General features: G+C 30.1%; 1 protein-coding gene across 2 annotated transcripts in view; it reads right to left on the minus strand.

Moving 5' to 3' along the window:
- The window catches only part of LOC129911117 (putative RNA exonuclease pqe-1), a 73,276-nt gene that overhangs the window by 45,333 nt on the left and 5,644 nt on the right, over nt 1-22,299 (minus strand). The window contains exon 1 of one of the 2 annotated variants that reach the window (XM_055988792.1): nt 175-1,707. The exons of the other annotated variant lie outside the window; for it this stretch is intronic. Within the exon in view, the coding sequence (XP_055844767.1) occupies nt 175-268 (94 nt within the window). The 5' untranslated portion in view covers nt 269-1,707. Of the gene's footprint in view, nt 1-174; nt 1,708-22,299 lie in introns of those variants that run through there. 2 annotated transcript variants of the gene reach the window in all.

Below are 22,299 nucleotides of genomic sequence, written 5' to 3' on the forward strand. Positions count from 1 at the left end.
ACATTTTTTGTTTATTTCAACTATTTACTCGGATTGATAAACATTTCAACTGTTCTCAATTATTTAAAAAAAACACACAAAAAGCATTAAATTTCGATCCAAAACCACAAGAGCTGTACTGAGTAACATGTAAATTTTTTTTTAATTTAAAAAATACTTTTTATTAAAACTTACTTTTCGTCCTTTGGCGAATAAAAAATGTAGCAATTCCAAGTATTGCTAAAGCAACAACTATCATTGTTATATTGTTTATATCCATAAAATCCATTTTAGCTGTGTTTTTTGTTGAACTGTTTTGTTTTTTGTTTTATAAACGAAATAACTGAAATATCCTTAAATATACAAACACACACTTTTCTTCTGTTTTTTTTTTTTTGTATGAACAAAAATCTTGCGAAGGATGTAATTTTTATATAAAAAAAACCAAAATCTAATGATCCTTGCAATCCAAATATCAAGTTTAAACTGATGATCCTCGAAGAATTATATCCAGCAGCAGCCAGTTAAAAACCAAAAACACCACGTGCTCTCGTTTGGATTATTCAATTCCAGATTCAGGTAGGTATTTAGTGAAGAAGAAGATCTTGTATATATGTGCGGGGTATATCCTTTCTTCGAAAGAGAAGGCAATAAAAATGTCTTAAAACATGTGCGCCTGGTGTCCTAGTTAGTTTTTTTTTTTTTTTGATTTATTTATCCTACACACACAGGATATTTAAGCAGATGGTGCCGTTTGTTGTTTGGTTATATTTTTGTTCTCCTTTTCTTAAGTATTTTTCCTTGTTTCTTTCAATATAGTCTGTCCCTTTTGTATTTCTTTGTTATGCAAAAACCGATCATGTGTCACTATAGTCCTTGTTCTTTTATTTTTCCCGTTTTATTCTCAATTTTTTTTTTATATATAAATGAATCTGTGTAAAAAGTCCTTATTGTGTTTGAAGATATTAAAATAATTATTGATCATCATTCGATTCCAATTAAATGATATCTCCATGATCCTTTTGAAAGGAGTTATAAAACCTGAATAAAAATCACTTAAGATTGTTCGAAAATTTCAATATTTTTTTTAAAATGTCACTGTTTTTTCGTAAAAAAGTCTTTTTGTCACAAACAATGCATTTAACAGATTTCTTTGTCACTTCTCATAAAAAAAATGTCCTTTATGATGTAATGTATCCTTTTATTGATTGAAATTGAGAAATAAAAAGTCCATAAAATACACGTCAGAGGACAGTCACGCGACCGATGTGAACAAAAAAGAAAGAAATAATCAATAAAACAGTCTAACGTATAACTTAACGAGTAAGTCACGAGATTTTACGAAAAAAAAATTGAAAAAAGGGGTTGAATGCTCCCCTATAAGTTGTCACACACAACAAAAAATTATACACTGAAATGCGAATTTGTTGAAACCAAATCACAAAACAGGAAGTCGTCTCTCAAAAAATACGGTATTTTTTGTCTTTAAATTAAACTCTTCTCATATAGAAAAACCGAATGCCGCCGATTGATATTAACGGTTTTGTAATGAACCCAAGAGCAGAAAAAAGATTAAAAAAATCGAAAAAAAGAAAAACCGCTTTTTCATATATAAAGAAGAAGAAGACGACAAAAGTTTAAAAACTGAAGTCGATACGCGAAAAGTTTTCAACCAACTGAATTCGAAGTTGAGGCGGCATCGAACGTATATCGTCGCAAGTTGAGGAGTTCGCGCAAAAAAGTAAAGAAAAAATAAAAAAAAAACAAAAACAAGCAAGAAAAATGTTAATTTAGTTTTTTTTTTTTATTTGTATTCATTCATATTATTTGCTTTTTTTTATACTCTTTTATTGTTGAATTTAATGATTTTTTTTTCTTTATTCTGGTTGGTATATTTCTCTTTAAACATTTTGAATTCTCTTTGACTCTCAGTGAATCTCATCAAATGTTTTTAGTTCTCTCTGTAAATTGGTGTCGCATTTGTGAGATACTTTTGGGCATAAATTATATTGGTTTGCTTTTGCTGTTATTATGGTGCGAGATAGTGGTTGACAGACCCCCTTTTTTCAATTTCAAGTAGAAAAATAAATAACTTGCTTGACATCATCCACTCCGCCGCAGTCCGCACTGAACACATTCAATAGAAATTCCATGTGACGTAAAGTCGCAACCATAATGCCGCTTGAATTCCCCTTTTTTTTTGTTGTTCGAAAAGACCATGTGCGCGGCGTTGTTTGAGCTTTATTTTCAATCTTGTTGTTATTATTATTGAGTGGAAAGAGAAACGCTATTTTTATTTATATTTAAATAAAAAAAAAAACTAAAAAAGCTACATGACCATGGCAGAGTAGTAGAGTAGAGCAGAGAAGTTGGAGAAAAAAAAAAGTTGCATTTTCGAAAAGCTCAAAATAAACAAGAACAAAATTCATCCGAAAAAAGAATGCGATGGAAAGTGCTTTTTATGGCTCGTCGTAGAATGGTATTGCAGTTCTTCGAATTGAATTATTTAAATAAGAACTAGAATTTCCGTTAACTTTTGTACTGTTAGTCAGAAGAGAGGGTTTTATTTTAATTTAAAATTCTAGTGAGTTTATAGATGCAACTGTTAATTAGTCTAATTAGCAAGTAAAATTGCGTTAAACAGAAAGATGTTATGAAAATCATTTTGGAAATGCTAATCTATTTCAGATTTCAAAGAAAAGGAGAAAAAAAGTTGAACCTAAAACTAAGCGGAATTCTGCATGGTTTTTTTTGCCAAGATGACTTCCGTCTAAAATTAAGCGGAAATCCACTTAATTTAAGAAGACAATCTTCTTTGCATCATAAAAATAAGAAGATTTTCATCTCATCTTAAATTAAGTGGATTTCCGCTAAATTTAAGAAGAAAGTCATCTTTGCAAAAAATCATGCAGAATTTCCACCATCGAAAATGGCAATGTTCATGTCGATGAGTCAAACGGATTGATTTGATTTCAACAAAAGTTTTACCAAAAATCAATGATAACAATATCACAAAAAACTTTAGAATTCAAATTAAATGATGGGTCTATTATACATTCATTCAAATGTTTAAACGGGTAACTATACTTAAGTCGAAGTTAACCAAAATTCCAACAGACTTTTTGCACTCATTTGACCTAGCTTGGATTTACAAAATATGAAGATGGGGAAGGCATCATGTCTAGACCTTTGCTTCACTTTAAATTTTAGAGTAAGTTGAAAATCGTGTTAATAGATATTTAGATATGGAATGTATTTTGCCGATGCATCTTCTTCTTCCTTTTTTCTCGGCGCTGTTATGATCTCGATGTCGAGGGGATCATAACCTTCCCACGTTACTGCTTCACACTAGTGATCCGCCTGTGGGGTTCGCCTGGTTGACCTCAGAAATCGGCGGCAAGCCTCCCGGTTTTGTATTGTTCCGTTTCTGAGGCCAACTGAATGCTGGTGTTTTTGCATTTGCTTGTACCAGGAGTTTTTAGGCCTACCTTTCTTTTTATTTCGTGTTGGAACGTTATATGATATTGCTTTTTTGACGGGGTTCTCAGGATCTCTCCTTTGAACATGGCAATACCAACTGAGTCGGTCGTGTTCAATTTTTTGGGAGATGGTATTTTTAACATGAAGGCTTCCTCGGATCTTCGTACTTCTAATTCTATCAAGCTTTGTTACTCCTGCTGTCATGCGAAGCATCTTCATCTCAGCTGCCGTTAACTTACTCTCATACTTTTTGTACATTGTCCAACATTGTGAACCGTATGTGAGTGCTGGACGCACAACTGCGGTGTAGAGCCTTCCTTTCAGCTTAGGGGGCATTTTTCGATCACAGAAGATAGCAGAATTTTCCCGCCACTTCATCCACCCTACGCTTACGCGATGATTGATATCGTCATCACAAGTACCTTCGTTATTTATCATATCATCATCATTTTGCCGATGCATCTTTCATTAAAAGTGTAAAACATGCTAAACTTCTAAATGTTCGCTAGAAATATCATGTTGCAGGACCAACTTTTGCCAGGTCAGCTAGTAATTCATATATAAATGAATAGTTTAGAAATAAACTATTCTAGTTTCGAGAAATTGTCTAAATGTGTTACCCATAAAAGTTCTTAAAACCTTCACTTGATGGATTTTATCAGGTACGCGGCATCCGTAGTCAGCAAAAAACGTATAGTGAAAAGACTATTTAGACACTTTATTGCTTTCCAAAAAATGGTACCCAAAAAATTGGGTACGATAACAATCTTAGCACCCGTATAATAGTCCCAACTCTTGCATCGAAAATAGAAAAGGACACCCAAGTAGTTGTTTCATTGAAAATGTAATAGAATAATTCTTCATAATTAATAAATAGGTCCAAAGAGGTTTATAACAGGTCCAAATTTAACTGTTAAAAAAAAGTTGAGCCAAATATAATTATTTAATGTTTATTTTTTAAAACTCTTTCATATTTAAAACATCTGTTTTCTCTAACTCATTCAACCTAGTACCTACCTGTTTCGGTAAAAATAGGTACTTATCTTTTCTGTTGATAGGTAGGTACCTATTATATTTTTATGACTGCTATAAAATATTCTTAATTTCATCCTACATACCCAATAAATCGTGTTTTTTTTTGGAATTCCCGGCAATTAAACAAAGCAATATTATATTTGTCATTAGCGATGTTGGAGACTTTATATATATATTATATATTTTTTTTTATTTTTCAATTTCTTCGAATTATTTTGGTATCTATAAAATTTGAATGTCGCACATAAAAAATATTGAACTGATCGTGTTTGCTTGAATTATCAGGTGTTTCATAAATATTATAATAATTTTGTATCTAAACAAAATACAAAATAATTGATTTATTGGGCTGATCTGAATTTATTTGGAAAGATCTGAAATCTCATAATTGGCCATTTGACTAACATTTTCGAGCTTTCCCACTTTTAAAATGAAGTTCTCACTACATGATCAGTTAACATGGATACAAAAAACGCATATTTTACTTATTGATAAGACAATTAGCCAAAATTTAATTTAATAGGGCTGATTTTCGTTGAAATTCAGTATCTCTTTTAAAATTCAAATAATCAAGAAAAATCGAAGTTCTGTACTGACTGTAATTTTTTGGCATATACAGCATTTTGCAAATCAAATTCACCTTCCAAAAATCAAATGCTTCAATTTTTAATTAATTCACTTCAACTTACGCTTTAAATATATAGAAACTAATACGCCTCATAATCCTGAAAAAAGTAATTTTAGCTCTCTGTTGCGGTTATAACTCAATTTTTGCGGTATTCCTGTTAAATTTTTTGTTTCTTTAATTGAACAGCAAATTCTCCAAAAAGCTAATTACATACTTCTATCCATCGCCAAAGGTCTTCAGGCTTAGGAATAAATTAGGAGTGAATTTTAGTGAACCAATTAATTACTAGAAGGTGAATTTGATTTGCAAAAGTGTAAACATGGTTTTAAGACTGATTTTTCTCAGAAATTCAAATAAAAATGTATTCTTGAAGGATTTTATCGATTTCAAGATACCTACACATAGGTGTAATAATTTGACATTTTGTATACTAAATAAAATTGTCTCGATATTTTATTATAGTCGTTGACCTCCTGACCAAAACAAGTGCGCAGCAAAACACCGGGTACCACATGGTACCATATTTTGTTTGATAGGTGGTAAATAACTTTTATATAAAAATAAAAAAAAATCCCACACTAACTTAAAGCTCAAACGTCAAATTTCACTAAAGAAAAAAAAAAACAAAAAACAGAAAAGATACACACAGCGCAATGATTGCAAATGCGCCATGCTTCTGTCATCATAATGTCGTGTATAGTTAGTAGTTACCGGTTGAGGTTGAACCTGTTTCGCAATGTTTTCGAACAAAAGATGCAGAGATGCATCATCTCTTACAGAAACAGAAATTCCCTGGACGAAAGCTTTCATTTTTACAAAAGTTCATCAAGTATTTACCACCACGTGATAAAGAGAGTATAAAGTAGAAGTTACTTGATTTGATGTGGATGCGTTTCCCCTATAAATTCCTTTGGATATAATGAAGAATATACACATTGATTTTGTGTACTCACAGTGTAATGAGTACAAAAATAAAATGAAAATAAAATAAACGACACAAAGGAAAGCAAAAAAGTGAAATTGATTAATTTCTATTTGTAACGAAACGAACGATATCATCATCAAAGAACGTGAGTGTGTGAGAAAGAGAGTGGTAAAAGTTTATAAGCGAATGCCCTTTAAGTTTTTTTTTTCTTTTGTTTTTGTTTTATGGTTGATTGCAATTGATGATTTTTTTGAGAAAAATATGTATGTATTTATGCACAAAGTAAAAGGTATTAGGAACAGGATTAACGGTTATTGAACATTTGGCTTGTAAATCTGATATTTTTCATTAAAGGAAAGTTGGAGGTGATTGGTGAACGGATTTTTGTAAATATGCCAGGATTATTTATGTGAATTAATAAGAACTTATTAATTAGTTCAAATATATTTGATTTTCAGAAGATGTATTTGATTTGCAAAAAGGTAAAATTGACGAAGTTATTTTTATGTAATACAAGGCAGATGATTTCGGAAAAGAACTTGTCAAATATTTTGGAATTGGAACTCAAATTCGAAATCAACTGGGAAATATTTTTGTAACTTGCCAAAATAGGTCACCTTTTACCATCGTGTTTTCATGCAGGAATTTTGCTTTTTTAATTTTGTAGCGATGTGTGTCAGTTTCTGGCCGTTATGAAAATGTATGGTCTTATTAACTATGGGATTGGGTGTTTTGGCCTACAAAACTTGATTTAAAATCATGCCATAATATTCAAAACCAATGCCACATTGTCTAAAGTGGATTTTTAAAGACATTTTTGGGCGTTAAAATATATTAGTTGCTATCTCTAAAGTACGAGGAAATTACTCGGTAAATTTATCTAAATGCGGAAAAACCATTTTTTCAGTCAAAATAATTCATAACTAATAGATTTAGAAATTATTCCTTATTTCGTGAACTTTATTGAATTAAAAAGGTAATTCTATGTTAAGGACTAAAATGTTGCTGAGTATTTGCTCCTACCTTGGAGATGGCACCCGATATTTCTTAGATAGATGAAAGCCAAAGTTAAAATTTGCTACCTATTGAAGCCTTTAAAGGCTGTCCCAAACCAACGACACGACAATTGTCTAAAATATATTTTTAAAAATTAATTTTGCTCGAAAGTTAGAAATATAAATTTACGATTTTTCAAAATCTTAGTGGCTAACATAACTAATGGTCTTAAGAAGGAAAGTCCAATTTGTAACTTCTGATTTTGATTGCAAAATAAGCAAAATGTAATGGGAAAATAGCGTCGGTTCAAAGAAAAACTCACTAACTGCTATTGAAATCTATGTAGCTATACATATATGGTGTAAAAAAAGTTTTTGATACTTTATAGCGAAAATAGTGATGAGTAAAGCTCAAAAACTAGACGTGCTAAAATAAATCTAAACACTTTTGAATTCAGCAAAAGTCACATAACAAAGTTCTAGCTCTCGATTTTTTTTTGTTTTTTCCGACCAGTGTAATTAACTGCCTGTCTTGTCAAGTTTTCCAATTTTACAAATCACGGATTTTTAGCTTCCACATTGCTATTTTGCTTACATTGGCAACATTGTACTACTAAAAGGCAGAAAATTCAAACTTTATTAACGAATTAATAATTCACTAATTTTCATTATGCACATGTGCAGGTATAATACCATTCTTAAATAAACAAAAGTGCATACCACGCATCAAAAATATTATTACCTAATCCTATTTTTCATTAAAGAAAATCTTGAGAATATAAAACTGAAGCCCTTTTTCAAAACGTGCACAATATAATATTTCCTCATTCACAAGGCTTAACATCAACCATATTTATCTACGCATTTGCCTTTCATCTTAAAAATACATACTCAATTGATATTAGGTCAACCATTTGCACTTGAGTGCAATTACGCACTTAAATGAATCATTTAAATAAAGATTTTCCGCATAAGTACGAGTGCAAAGTGTGTGCTGATGAAGATTGTATGGTTAAAAATTACGCAATTCAAAATAATAATGATGGAAATACATAATAACGAAAGCATGCTTTTTAAATACTCATCATATAAAAATATTTGTCTGTTAGATTTAATTTTGAAAATTTTTAAGTGACATCATTTAAGTTCAAAACAATAACAAAATCATTTATAAGGCATTAACCGTGTCATCGTTCAGTGAACTACATAATATTATTATATTTATTCAAAGGACGAGTTCATTAATTTCACCGATTTGGACACACTTTTTTTTAATCTTAAATTTGACCACGTAAAAAGCAAAACAGAGAACTTTTCAAATGCGTTCTAAATTATATTTATCCCAGAGAGTTTACTCTGATGAAAGAGAATATAAAGAGAATAAGTTAAAGCTCTCCCTTTCATTAGACTCTGGCTACTCTGGCACACTTCTGGTCTTCTGGATCACATTCCATCCACTCGGCTTGATGCTATTTTTTCCTGGATCACAAAGTGGAAGAAGTGGATTCCAAAAGAATTGATCTGACGCAATTCATAAACAGCATTACGCGTTCAGGAAAAAAAAAACGAGGATGAAAACAAAACATTGTGCAATTGAAATACGCAAAAAAGAGTGATAAAGGTTTCTATATAAAGATGACCAAACAAGAAGAAAAACAAAAACCAAAGTGATAATTATTACGAGTACCAAACCAATACAATACAAAACAATCTCTTTTTTCTGAAATATGGATGAGTGACGCAAGAAGTAATAATTCTTGAAAAATATTGAGAATATTTTTGGATTTTGTCTATACATTTATTTATTTATAAGCTGCATCTGTGTCACATTTAAATTGACTATTGCGTCGCAAATTTTTTTTTTGTTTTATATTAAAAGTTCATAGACTTTAAACAATCATAATATTGTTACCACTTTGAGGTTGTTTTTTGTTTTGAATTTAATTTTTTTTTATTTTTTAGAAGTTCAACGATCTTGTAAGCAAATGCCGGTCAATAAATAGAATTGAATAAATTAATTTCAAGGAGTGATTCTGCTGGTGAATGAAAAACAAGATTAATAACAATACAAAGTAAATAAGGGGTTTTTACGATATTGTGCCTCGAGTTGTAGTGAGTGGTTATGAATTGGTTACTATTTAATATTTACCCAGTTTAGGTTTCTTAAATTGGGTTGGGGTCAAAATTCTGCCGGGGTCAAAATTCTTTTGTCAAAATTCTGCTTTACAAAATTCTGCTTTCAAAATACTGCTTTTTAAAATTCTGTTTTTCAAAATTCTGCTTTTCAAAATTCTGCAAAAAATTAAAAAGCGCGCGCTTTTTAACATTTTCCAAACCCTTTTTTAATTTTTTGCAGAATTCTGTAAAATCATCTTTTTGAAAAATTATCTGCTTATTTGATTACTTACCTACATAATTTGTCATTTTTTAAATGCGAATTAATTTTTGTTTTATAAATGAATAAATTTGAAAATATTAAGAAAAGGTTTTTAATATTAAACATTTCCGAAAATAACTAAAAATTTATTAATTTATCAAATAAAGATGAATATTCAAATTTTGAATAAGAAAAGGAATGTACAATTCCAATTAGTATACATATTTTATTTGAAAGAAAGTCAGTATATGCATTATTTCAAAAAATATTTGCGACACTTAAATAAAAAAATTTAGGAAAGTACCAATGTTGAATTACATTAATGAGGTGTATTTTTCTTTAGCCAGCGCATATGCTATAAAAAAAAAAAACAGAATTAGCAGAATTTTTTTGTTCAAATATAATGCTGGCAGAATTTTGAAAAGCAGAGTTTTAAAAAGCAGAATTTTGAAAAACAGAATAGAAAAAAAGCGAATTATGAAAAACAGAATTTTCGCTGAAAAAGCAGAATTTTGAAAAGCAGAATTTTGAAGCCAGAATTTTGACCCGATCCCTCTTAAATTTTGTACCATTACTAATAGAAACAATCGATCACTAGTTTACGAAAATTAGATGTTTAAATAAGTGTAATAGGTTTCCGATACTCTTTTTTAATTTTCCTTGGAAAAGCCTTAAAATTTGTTGGCAAATGAAATTTTCTGAATTCAAATACCCAGCTCCTGTCAAACCAATATAGAAAACCTTTTAAACCTTACAGACATCAATATACATTTCTTAACCTCAGAATTACAAACGAAGAATCTTTAATTGAAAAGGTATATGACCTAACAACCTTTTCAAGATGAATAAGTCATTGATCTATGATAATAAAAAGCTTTTACAAATTATGATAAAGAAGTAAATAAAGTAGATGCTCAAATATTGATAAAATCCAAAATTATATTTTGCCAATATCAAGCCATAAAATATGTATGTATGTATTGCCAAATAGACCTTTTTTTTAACAAAACCATACAATCACTTATCGTAAAGTCTTGTTTGCCTTCTTATTAATTTTCTTGTTTTAAATTTTCAAGATAAAGTAACATGGATAGACAATAATTAACATTGCATTTCCGCTATTTAACCAGGAGGCAGGAGGTGTGTGTGTTGCAATGCAAGATAAATAAAATGGCACAAGATCTTGTCATGTGGTTAAAAATAAAAAAAAAAAAATTAAAGAAATATTGCTCGTAGCTAAAAAATAATAAAGAGGGTCTTAGAAGACGTAGAGTAGACTCAAAAACGTATGGTTAGTTGACTGCAGTTAAAGCTAAAAACTATATCTGACTAAAATGACAAAATATTGAACTTTTTTTCACTTGTTATTAAACTTCTTAAAATAGTCCTCTTTACAGTCAGAATACTTATCATAACCCTTCAACTTAACCTTGTAAAACAATTGTTTTCATTTTTTACTAGAGATATAGGAAGCTTTTTATAATAATAAATAAAATTTAGCTGGTCACTGTGGCGTATGCGTAGCATTTTTTACAAATTTTTCTTGAGTCAAACAGTTTATATTTGTGGACAACTTTCTGACAAAAAACATTTGGTAGTGGTTAATGCCATTTTGGTCAATTTACCAGACCAGTTCGTTAGTACCTAAATGGCTTTGGTTTTGTGTGCGATATTCATTTCAAAGCAAAGTTCACATGGCTGCATCCAATGTCTAAAGTGGTCTCTGTAATTTCTTTATTTTTTAGTAATCTTTTAGGATGGCTTAAAAAACGCCATTGCCAACTAGCCTTTTTACATAAAATTTTTCTTTTTTTATAATTTCTAGCTGATTCTATTAGGAAAATTCTTGTGCTGCCTGCCAAAAAAGATAAAATTGTAAAAAAACCTTGATTCTTTTAAATAGAGAACTAATATGATTATATTGAGATCAATTTTTCAAGCATCTCCCCTTTTTACTTGCGATATAGGTACTATATATACGGTGACCATCCGTCCCGGTTTACCAGGGACTGTCCCGTATTTCTACAGCTTGTCCCGGGTTTTTATTTAAGAAACCCGGGACGTATAAGTGTCCCGTATTTTGTAATTTGTCCCGTGACTGTCCCGTATTTGGACAATCTCTGATTTTTGTATTTAATATTTTAAATACTTTTTACGGAAAACAAGAAAAGAGTGGCTGGAAATTAAAATTTTTCTAATTTTTCGGATAAAGCATCAAACCTAGTACGCTGCTAAAGTAAAACGAACATTTTTCTAAGTCTCCAAAGGGAACAAACTTTAGCTGCAAGAAAAATTGCCTGGACAAATAAATGGGAGTGACAAACAATTGAAAAATCTCCATATATTCTAGCATAGATAAGAATTTCGCTGCGTACTGTGCAACGAAAAGCAAAATTTTGTGCTGGATTTGTATGAGAATTTTCGTTTCGCATCTAGAGTAGGCTTTAGTTTTTTTTAAATTTTCGTCAATTATTAAGTTCCAGCTTCTGTTTGTCAGGTTGCTACACCAGGTAAAATGTTTTCGAATAAAGAACAACTTATATGGAAGAGTAAAGAACCCAGATTAGTTTCAAAACTTTTAAGGACATATTGAAAGCTGTGTTAAAAATCATACAATTTCCAAATCATTTAAAATAAAATTAAAATGTTAAAAAACAGCTCTCCCGATTTTGATTAAAAAAATATTTTCTTAGAAGTTTTCAACAGACATTATTATAAAACCATTTTCTTGATTTCCGATTTCGTAAACAACTCAAATGATTTCAACAAAAACGCTCCTATAACATGGTTTAGGAAATCTTGATATAAAAATAAGGACAAATTATGAAAACTCATTTAAAAAAATTTAATTTTTTTTTTTTTTGAAAAATCAATATTTTCAAAACGATCCAACGAATTTTTTATCTGTCCCGGGTTTCGCTTCCAGAAATATGGTCACGGTAACTATATATCAAGTTATGCATTCGTACAAAAAAAAAAAAAGTTGAGATAACATTTTTCCATGACATTACGATGGTAGACAATGCCAAAAAAGTGGGTCCCGGAAGTCCGTCTGTCTGTCTGTCTGTCTGTCTGTCTGTCTGTCTGTCAGTCTGTCTGTCTGTCTGTATAAGAACCTACAGCCTAAACGGATGGACCGATTAATGTCAAACTTGGTATGTAGCGTTATTTGGCGACTCTTCAGAGGGGTTTTTGGAATTAATTTTTTTGGACCAAAAATAACGGTACTTGTCATATACCGATTTTAGTAAAATTGAAATATCTCGAAAACGGCTCTAACGATTTTGTTTAAAAAATTCAAATGTTAGTTTTAAGCTAAAGTCTATCTTTCAATAGAAAATTTTTTTTTTGAAAATCATTATTAACGGTACCTGCCATAGAACCGTTTTTTTCAAATCCGATTATCTCCGAAACTGCTTATTCGATTTCAACGAAACTTTTTGTGAAGAAGCATTTATATAATTTAAATATAAGCCAAAAAATAAAATTTTGAAAAAAATAATTTTTGGATTTTTAAAAAAAATTTGAAAATTTTTTTTTTTGAAAAATCAAATTTTCGAGAACGGGACATTGAACTTTTTTTAAATTTTGTTTTTAGATGTTGATTAGTGATTTCTACCAAATGGCATACTAATTTTATTTTAAAACTTTTTTTCCAAAAAAATATTTATAAAAAATTAGTTTTTTAAAAAACGGCTCTAACGATTTTGAAAATTTTTTTTCTAAAAATGCATGTTAATATATCAATCAAAACTGCATACTTGTTTTGGAGGGCAATTTAATTTAAGATTTTATTTTATTTTTTTTCAAAAACGAATTTTGTTTTTTTTTCCAAATTTCTATATAAAAAGTCTTAAAAATTTAAGCAACTTTAACTCTAAGAGCAAGTTCGTGCGACCCAGTCGTGCATTTTATTTCTACAGGGTATCAGCTCAGCAAAAGTTGTTTGTCAACATTATGAATTGATAGTCTTTCAGTAAAATAAAAGCAGTTCATTAAAAAGTTTAAAAATTGAAAACTACAACTTGTGTTTTTGAAAAGGTGTCACATAAGTACAGACAATTCTATGTACGTTAGACTCTTGATGATGTTTAAATATAATTGGTAACATAAATACGGTGGATTAAAAAAGAATAAATTAGCTGTCGTGGAAAAAATCATAAAACAACAACTTTTGATGGGAGAAAATCAAAATGAACAACTGAGTAATTGCTCTTGTAGAAAAATTTGCCTAGAATGTTAAACCTTTTATGCAAACATTTGAAATAATTAATTTGAACCCATTTTTTTTATACAAAAAAATTTTTTTAGCTTTTTTTAAATCTTTACTTTTTCGAAAAATAATTCAAACATTAAAAAAAAAATTATTATGCCGTTCTTCGGGGGCTAAGGACAGTTAGAATTTAAAAGAAATACATTTATCTAGAATTTATAATGTTTTAAAAATATTACTAAATGAAAATTTCAAGTAAATCCAAAAAAAAAAGAGTGTGTGTACACATGTACACGCGACTGAAGTTATACTTCTCATTCAGTATATGTAAATGAATTTCATTTGATATTTTTAATTTCTATTATTAAATTAATTAATCCACACATCGCATCGTTTTGTTACATTTTTATCAAGTGAACAATAAATTAATTCTTTCATCCTCCTTGCGTCCATGTAGTTTTCAATTTATTCTGTGAAATTTACACATGTTGTGCGGTTCAGAACGTACGGTATACGCTTAACGAAACTAAATGAATTGAGCATAAAATGTGCGATATGGTTATTTTATGAGAATTGTGTGTGCTTCAGCACTAGTAGTAGCAATATGGAACTTGCAGAGTTGCTACAAAGCTCAAAAGTGAGCTGAGCTCAGCTCACAGCTCAGCTCAAATTTTGAGCTAGCTGACTTTTGAGCTATGTACCATAGCTCAGCTCATTTGAGCTGAGCTGAAAGTCAGCTGAACTGATGGTTGAGCTGAGCTGTTGGGTGAGCTAAAGTAAAGTGAGCTGAGCTGAGCTGTGATGGGTGAGAGGATACATTGATTTTTATTTGGAAAGTATAATGAAATATGAAGATATTTTAAACTTTTATAAAACACCATAGCTCAAGATGTTTGGTTCTAGTTATTAATGGAATTATTTTAACACATGGATATTTTTATAAATAAAACAGATAATTTTTCGTGATCTTTCTCTTGGTTTTTTTAACCCTAGAAAGATAATCATAATATACGTCTCAGAGACGTATGATTCTAAAAAAGATTTTTGGTCTTATGTTAACACTTTTTGTCATATTTATTTAACTCATTACTTAGATTATTTTAAAGAAGTGATATAATAAATCAAATCAATTTAACAAAAACCCAGAAATTTGAATTGAATTAGATAAAAAGATAGATTATCTTTCTAGGGTTAATAGTAAATATATTTCTATTTTTTTAGTAAAATATTTCTTTTTTAATCATAAAAAAAATCAGGTACAATCCGGTTTTACGACTTTTTTCAAAATTCCGAGAAAATCGCGTTTGAAAGTTGGGGTAAATTTTTTTTTCGAAAAATCCCCGAATCTTTGAACGCTCCTGGAAGCTAAACCGCTCGAGAGCAATTTTTGGGAGTGGTGCCAAATGATAGCTTGTGTCATGGGCCTACGCTTTGCACATTATCAGATTTTTAAAAAATCGCTTTCCATGTTAAACCGCCACATCATGCCTTTTTTTTCAGAATCGGGCTTAACTTTTTTTTTACCTTTAAGTTCTCCTGGTTTGAGAACGCGTGTACCTACAGGGATGAAAGTTGTACCCAAATGTAGGTTAGAGTCCCCGCTACCTTTTGGCTTCAAAAAAATTTTTTTCATTTTTTTCAAAATTCCGAGATATAGGCGTTGGAAGGCTATGATCTAGAGCAGGCCTGTCAAACTCAATGATTTCGAGGGGCCGAAACAGCGAGATCAAATTTTTTATGGGCCGCAGAAAGAGTAAAACTACAATTTGTATAAAATAAATAAAAAAAAAAAAAAACAAAAATCAGGAAGAAAGATAACATTAATGTTTTCCATTTACCATTTTTTTTCTCAGACCCAGGTTAATAAGGCTGGATCTTATAGGTAGCTCATTATACCGAAGTAACTGCTCGCATCGACAGGTACCTATTGTGAAATTCACAAACGGTTTTATATGGCAGTTTTATACAAAAATCGGGGTTCGGCACACCAACTTGAACGAATTTTGAACTTATAACGGAGTCACACTAGAAATCGTTTGCCTCCATTTCCATATGATTCAGCATTAATTTTATGTTTATGGAAAAAAATCGAAGAAAATCAATAGAACTTGTCTTTCAAAGACAGAAACAAGCCTTTTTCATATTCAATTTTAAAGTTTAGATTTTTTTGCGGAGTATTTTTGATGCGGCTGTCGGTCAGCCGCATCAAAAATACAAATTAACCTAAATTTGACACATTGCGTGTAGGAAAGTGCGTCAAATCCTTGTTTCTTTTCTGATATCCGAAAGAGCTAAGTTGCATTTGAATGCCTTAACTTGGTCACATATTCGTTATTATTATGATTTTCTTTGCATTTTTAGGTTTAACAAAGATAAATGTTTTGCTACATCTAGGTATGATGAATTTTAAACTCTGCAACTATTCTAGAAAACAGAACATGTTGGTGTGATGATTTGTATCATTTCCCAAGGTAATGGTAATATTTATTTGTTGGTAAGAAAAAAAAGAATATGCATGTGTGTCGAAAGCTGTGTCAAAAACTAAATTATAAACTTTAACTCAAACTTTAACAGGGCCGCAAAGTTATTCGTTGTGGGCCGCATGCGGCCCGCGGGCCGCAAGATTGACGTGCCTGATCTAGAGACAGGGGAGTGGTGCCATATGAAAGCTTATATTCTCAGCTACCCGAAAGTGGTATAATCCGGTTTTTCGATTTTTTTCAAAATTCCGAGAAAATCGTGTTTGAAAGTTGGGGTAAATTTTTTTTTTTCGAAAAATCCCCGAATCTTTGAACGCTCCTGGAAGCTAAGCCGCTTGAGAGCAATTTTTGGGAGAGATGCCAAATGATAGCTTGTGTCATGGGCCTACGCTTTGCACAATGTCAGATTTTTAAAAAATCGCTTTGCATGTTAAACCGCCACATCATGCCTATTTTTTCAGAATCGGGCTTAACTTTTTTTTTACCTTTAAGTTCTCCTGGTTTGAGAACGCGTGTACCTACAGGGATGGAAGTTGTACCCAAATGTAGGTTAGAGTCCCCGCTACCTTTTGGCATCAAAATAAATTTTTTCATTTTTTTCAAAATTCCGAGATATAGGCGTTGGAAGTTGGGGCGCTCACTTTCAGCTCAGCTCACTTTCAGCTCAGCTCAAATGAGCTAAGCTATGGTACCTAGCTCAAATTTGAGCTGAGCTGTGAGCTGAGCTGAAATGTTAGCTTTTTGCAACCCTGGCAACTTGCCACATGTAACTTGCCACATGCAACTTGCCACACGCAATTTGCCACATACAACTTGCCACATGCAACTTGCCACATGCAACTTGCCACATACAACTTGCCACATGCAACTTGCCACATGAAACATGTAACTTGCAACGTGTTGTGTGTTTTATGTTTGCAGTACTGTAGCGTACTGCATTTTTAAATACTAAAGTACTGCGTACTCTAAAGGTGAAACGACAGCCCTGCTACCCAGGGTGATAGCGTCATAATCCCTTTGACATTCTTGTCAAAAAGTAAATTTTCATACCCACCCTCCCATAAGAAGTATAACTTCAAAAATGCTCTTCAAATTATTATACGATCTTTGTAGGACTTTTTGATCTCCAATAAAACTGAATCCTTCTATTAATTAACTAAGTGAATTTAATTAATTGAGTGTTCTTCGATAGTGTGCTTTCAAAGTCGGTGACCACTCTGAAAAACCTTAGTTCACAAACAATATTAAGTGTTTAACTATTTATTTCTTTGTATTTGAATGATTTTAGAGAATCCTGTTAGAAGATATAATGGCTACCGTAAGGCATCACTTTTAAAACGTGGCGATTACTTAATATGTCGGTTGAGGACGAGATCCATCCTGGACTATGAGCGCCACCTTCACCTATAAACTTTTATACACAGCCTTCTACAGACAAGCCCATACGACTTTGCAGATACCCAAATATTGTAAAACCTTTTGTAATGCAAATAAAATTGAATTCAATTGAATAAAATTTGTCTGTATAGAGCTGTTAATGTTATAGGATATGTACCGGTAATACACATTTTTTCATGCATATCATTTACTTTCTTTTTTATCTCAAGTAGGTATAGCTGCAAATAGCTTACCCCTTTTAACTACGGCCATGTAATCTACAGACAAAAAAAAAAAAATACATTTCTTATTTCCTTAAATACGTGGGTGTATATCTGTTTTGCTTGCAAAAAAGGAATATTTTTATTTATATTTATTTTTTGTTAATTTGTTTCCACCAAACAAACCAAAAAAAGTAAACAAATAACAACCACTTAACACAAAGCATAAGAGTACATACTCGCGTATAAAAAATCATAAAGAAATAAGACTTATTATTTTCATAAGACTTGGAGAACAGAGAATAAAGTAACCTGTCAGTGTGTACGACAGCGGCATTAACCGCATGCAAAAAAAAAAAACTTCTTCAACTTAATATGTATTTTAATAATATAATTGTTGTGGGATGCAAAAATATATTCATACAAGGTGAATGTTTTTTTTAATTTTTTTTTTTTGTTGATTTTATGCAACAAAGGATTTGTCTTCTTTTGCAATATAATTTAATTATCTCTCTTGGAAATGTCACTTCCGTTTTTATCTCTTAGTTTTGTGACAACGTCAATTATTGTATTTACAAATGCCAGCTGGCTGACTGTGTGACGATCTTCCTGGTATGAATTTAATATTTTCAAGAAAATATAAGATACTTTTTAAATGATTTTTCATACTACGAGTATAAAGTTTATTTCCAAGACAAAATATTCTCATATATGAAGAAATGTCAAGTGTAGGAGAATGTGTTGGTTTTCTTATAAAGAAATTAATTAATTTTTCTAGTGAAAGTTTATTAAATTTTCCTCAATTAAGAAGAAAAATATATAAAACGATCTTTTAAGAAAAACCTATATAATAAACAACAAATGACAAAAAAAAAAAAACTCCAACAGCAATTTAATTAAACAACGTTGTTTTGTACATAATATTCCATATTTATATATGTTTGAGTGATGTTTATTCACAAGCCTTTCAATTTTATTTTTAAACTGCAAATATATCAAAAGTTTGCTCTTTATCTACTTTTTTTCCAAACAAAATATCCAATTAAGAACAAAAAAGGTTACTCATACACCACAGTGTACCTGAGTTTTAATATGAAATGAAGGTTTTTAAGTGTATTTTTGCAAAATTTCAGATAAAGTAATGTACTCCAATAAAGACATTATAGTTTTCTAACACATATATGAACGGTTGTATCTTCGAAAAATTGTTTCCTATGGTAAAAGGAACCGTTTAGTCATATGATCCAAATTAAATCAAGAAATTCAATTTTGTCAATTTATTACAAAATTGCCAGTGGTAATATTAAAAGTACCTCTGTCAATAATATTTGTCTAATATATTATATTTCAATGCGCACAACCTGTTCTTGTGCATGTGCACGCGAGAGACTTGCCATGTTTTATGGATGCAATTGAAAACATTTTTCTTAAATAACTATAAAAGACATGTTCTTCTGCTTTTTCCTTTTTTTTATGTTGAAATGAACATGCATACATTCTTCTAAGAAAAAGGAATTATTATGGAAAATGAACATGCTCAGGTTCAGTTTAATGGTACATTAGAAAATGTTCCTTAATAGAAAGACATGCATCAGGAAGTTTATCAGGTATGGAACGAATCAAATCTTGGCCTGTGGTGTTCTGAGATGGACATGTGAATCCCAATAGCAAAAGCTCTGTTGGAAAGTAGGGAATAAGAATTTATGTTTCAGAAAAAGGTTCTAAATGTTGTTACTTGAACAAAAAAAAAATGGAATTTTAGTTTAAGGCATTTGAAAAGTGTTTAAATTTAAAATCACTTGATAAAATTAAAAAAAAACTTCACTTTTAGGCTTGAAGCCTGTTAAAAATTTTAAAACCTTTATAAAACTAGGCATTAAATGTTTAAAAACTGAACAAAAACTAAATTTTATTTATTTATTTAATGTTTTCAGCTCTTCTCAAAAATAAAAACAAACGGAAAAAAATGGGATTTATAACACCGGTCTGCAAGGAAATCCTCCTTTCAATAAAACTGTACTTTTCTAAAGGCTTTTGTATGCTGATTCCGAATCCGAAGTCAGAATTGACCTAGCACGTCACGTTTTTTAGATATTCCCGTTAGAAAATCTCAAAAACCCATTTTTTTGCTGTTTTCGAAGAAATATTTTTGCATAATGTAATCTTTTTCAATTAAAATTGTTACGGTTTGCTTTCAAATTCAGTTTAAATCTTCTCAATATCTCTTTTCTTCTCCGAGATATCTTAATTTAAGTAAGTTTAGTAGGTTTGGCATATCTTACCAAAAAGAAACTGATCTCTAAAAATTAATATATCTTTCTCCCTAGAACAAAAGTACTTTTCTAATGGACTTTAGTATGCTGATTTTGAATCCGAACTCAATAAATTTCGGTCAGCTCTGGTATTTGAGATATAGTTTTTTATTCGTTAGTTTTTCGATCCAATAGTTTTTTTTTTGTTCTGCAAAAAGTGAAATAAAGTATATTTAAACTGTTTTACAAAACCAACGAAAAAAGGAATAAATAATATATAATGATAGTTTTTATTCGATTGTTTTTATTTGAATGAATGAATTTTTTCGATAGTTGAAATCATCACTGGAAATTAAAATTTGTGCGATTTTAAATACAAAAATTGAGAAGTATGGGAAATTTAGCTGTGTTCCGTTGGTATAGCACGAAATAACCTCTATCATTGGAAGGGTCTTTATGAGTTTGTAAACGAATTAGTCTGCATTTTTTGTAGAAGAAATCTAGTGCCCTAATTTTCAGTGCGTTTTATAAAAATAAGATATAAAAATTTAATTGATAATAATTTAAAATCAAATCTAAGAACTTGGAAACGTTTTATATATCAGTACTTTTTGTGCCAGACTTAATTGCCACTTAAGATAACTTGGACATCTTCTTTACAGTTATATTTTTTTTATTGAAATTACTTTATGTTATTCTATTATGTATCAGTGTTTATTATTTTTCATTTATGATGAGAAAAAGAAAGTTATAAATAGATTCGTGGGTTGATGTAAGAATTTCATTTCACAATCTTATTGTTTGTACGTGATTATATTTTTTTTTTAATCTATATTTTATAATTGCTGAGTGTTTAAAAATAAATGTGAAATTTTTAATTATTGTTTATTTTTATTTAAGATAGATAAGGTATCTATTTATATGATTCTGTTTACTTCCAAAGATAAATAATATATTTCATTTAACACTTCATTCTTTTTAATTAAAACCTCTGAATTGAAATTTTTCATGTTTGGTTGGTTAATCTCATTAAGGTGTATAATGTTGCATCAATACACTCCCACTTTAATTTACTTCTTGCTATGGGATTTTTTTTTATAAATTCATAAAATTAATCTACTACTATAGTTCAATTGGAATAAAAAACACGTATTAAACTTTTCTTTTTATACATATCTAAAAATATTTTTGAAAATAGCAGTAATCAACAAAATATGACGTACTTCCTAAACAAAAAAAAAAAAAAAAACTCAACCCTACAACTAAATGAACTTGGAAAAAGTCCATCAACGTTTAGTCCAGCGAATACGTGTGGCATGAGTGGCGCCCAACGTGAGATTAAATATTTTTGACGTTAGTTTTTCTATTTTTATACCTAATAAATGTAGTTATAATATTTTTAGAATCACATATCTTCTTTTTTTTTTTTCTTAAATCTTCTCAAGTTCACGTGTCCTATTTTAGCATATACTCCCATGTCTAGGTAATACTCAACTATTATAAATTTATTACAAAACCTTTATGGAAACTTTTTAACCTTTCTATCAATGATGTCTGTTTATGACAATTTCCGATAAGAGGAAACCGATTACGACACATAAGCATATATGTGAACTTCCTTGTTTTCAAGTCATTTTTACGGTATTATCGTCATAGAGCAATAGGAAGTCGTATGCATGTATGTATTTGTATATACTATTTCATGTTGCATCAATGCATATGCAACGTGTCTGTGATGTACATTTTTTGAGAAGAAAAAAAAAAGTTACGAGTTTCATCTTTCGTCGTCATTTTATACCACCCACTTTGTAGATTTATGTGTTTGATTTATTATTTAATAAAAATAAAAACTGACAAACGTACGTATTTTGTATAGCCTTTGAAAAATATTAAACTTCATCCTATTTTATTTTGTTCATTATTTTATAACAATTTTTTTTTTACACCTTTTCTACCTACTCTCTATTTAAAAAAAAACACATTGATTCCAATAACACCAACATGAAAACATTAATTAGTGCTGACGTTAAGAGAGTTGGTAGTCATAATAAATGTGTTTTCCCATGAAATAACGTCAAATTATGTGCATGTGTAGCTTTTTGTTTCTAGGTATTATTGATTCCTGGAGAAATTATGAAGAAATCCTGGTAGTTCATTAAAAAAAAGGGAAAATTATTTAGAATCCTTGATTGAATTGGTACGTTTAAATTACTTGTTTTATGAGAATTGTTGTACGTGCAAGTATATGAATCATTTTTAAGGTACATAATGTAGCGATACTATATTTTCTTTAAAATGTACACACGATACAATCTTTTTTTTTTTAAATTATTTTCA

Source organism: Episyrphus balteatus, chromosome 2, assembly GCF_945859705.1.
Source record: "Episyrphus balteatus chromosome 2, idEpiBalt1.1, whole genome shotgun sequence".
Taxonomy (NCBI): Eukaryota; Metazoa; Arthropoda; class Insecta; order Diptera; family Syrphidae; genus Episyrphus; species Episyrphus balteatus.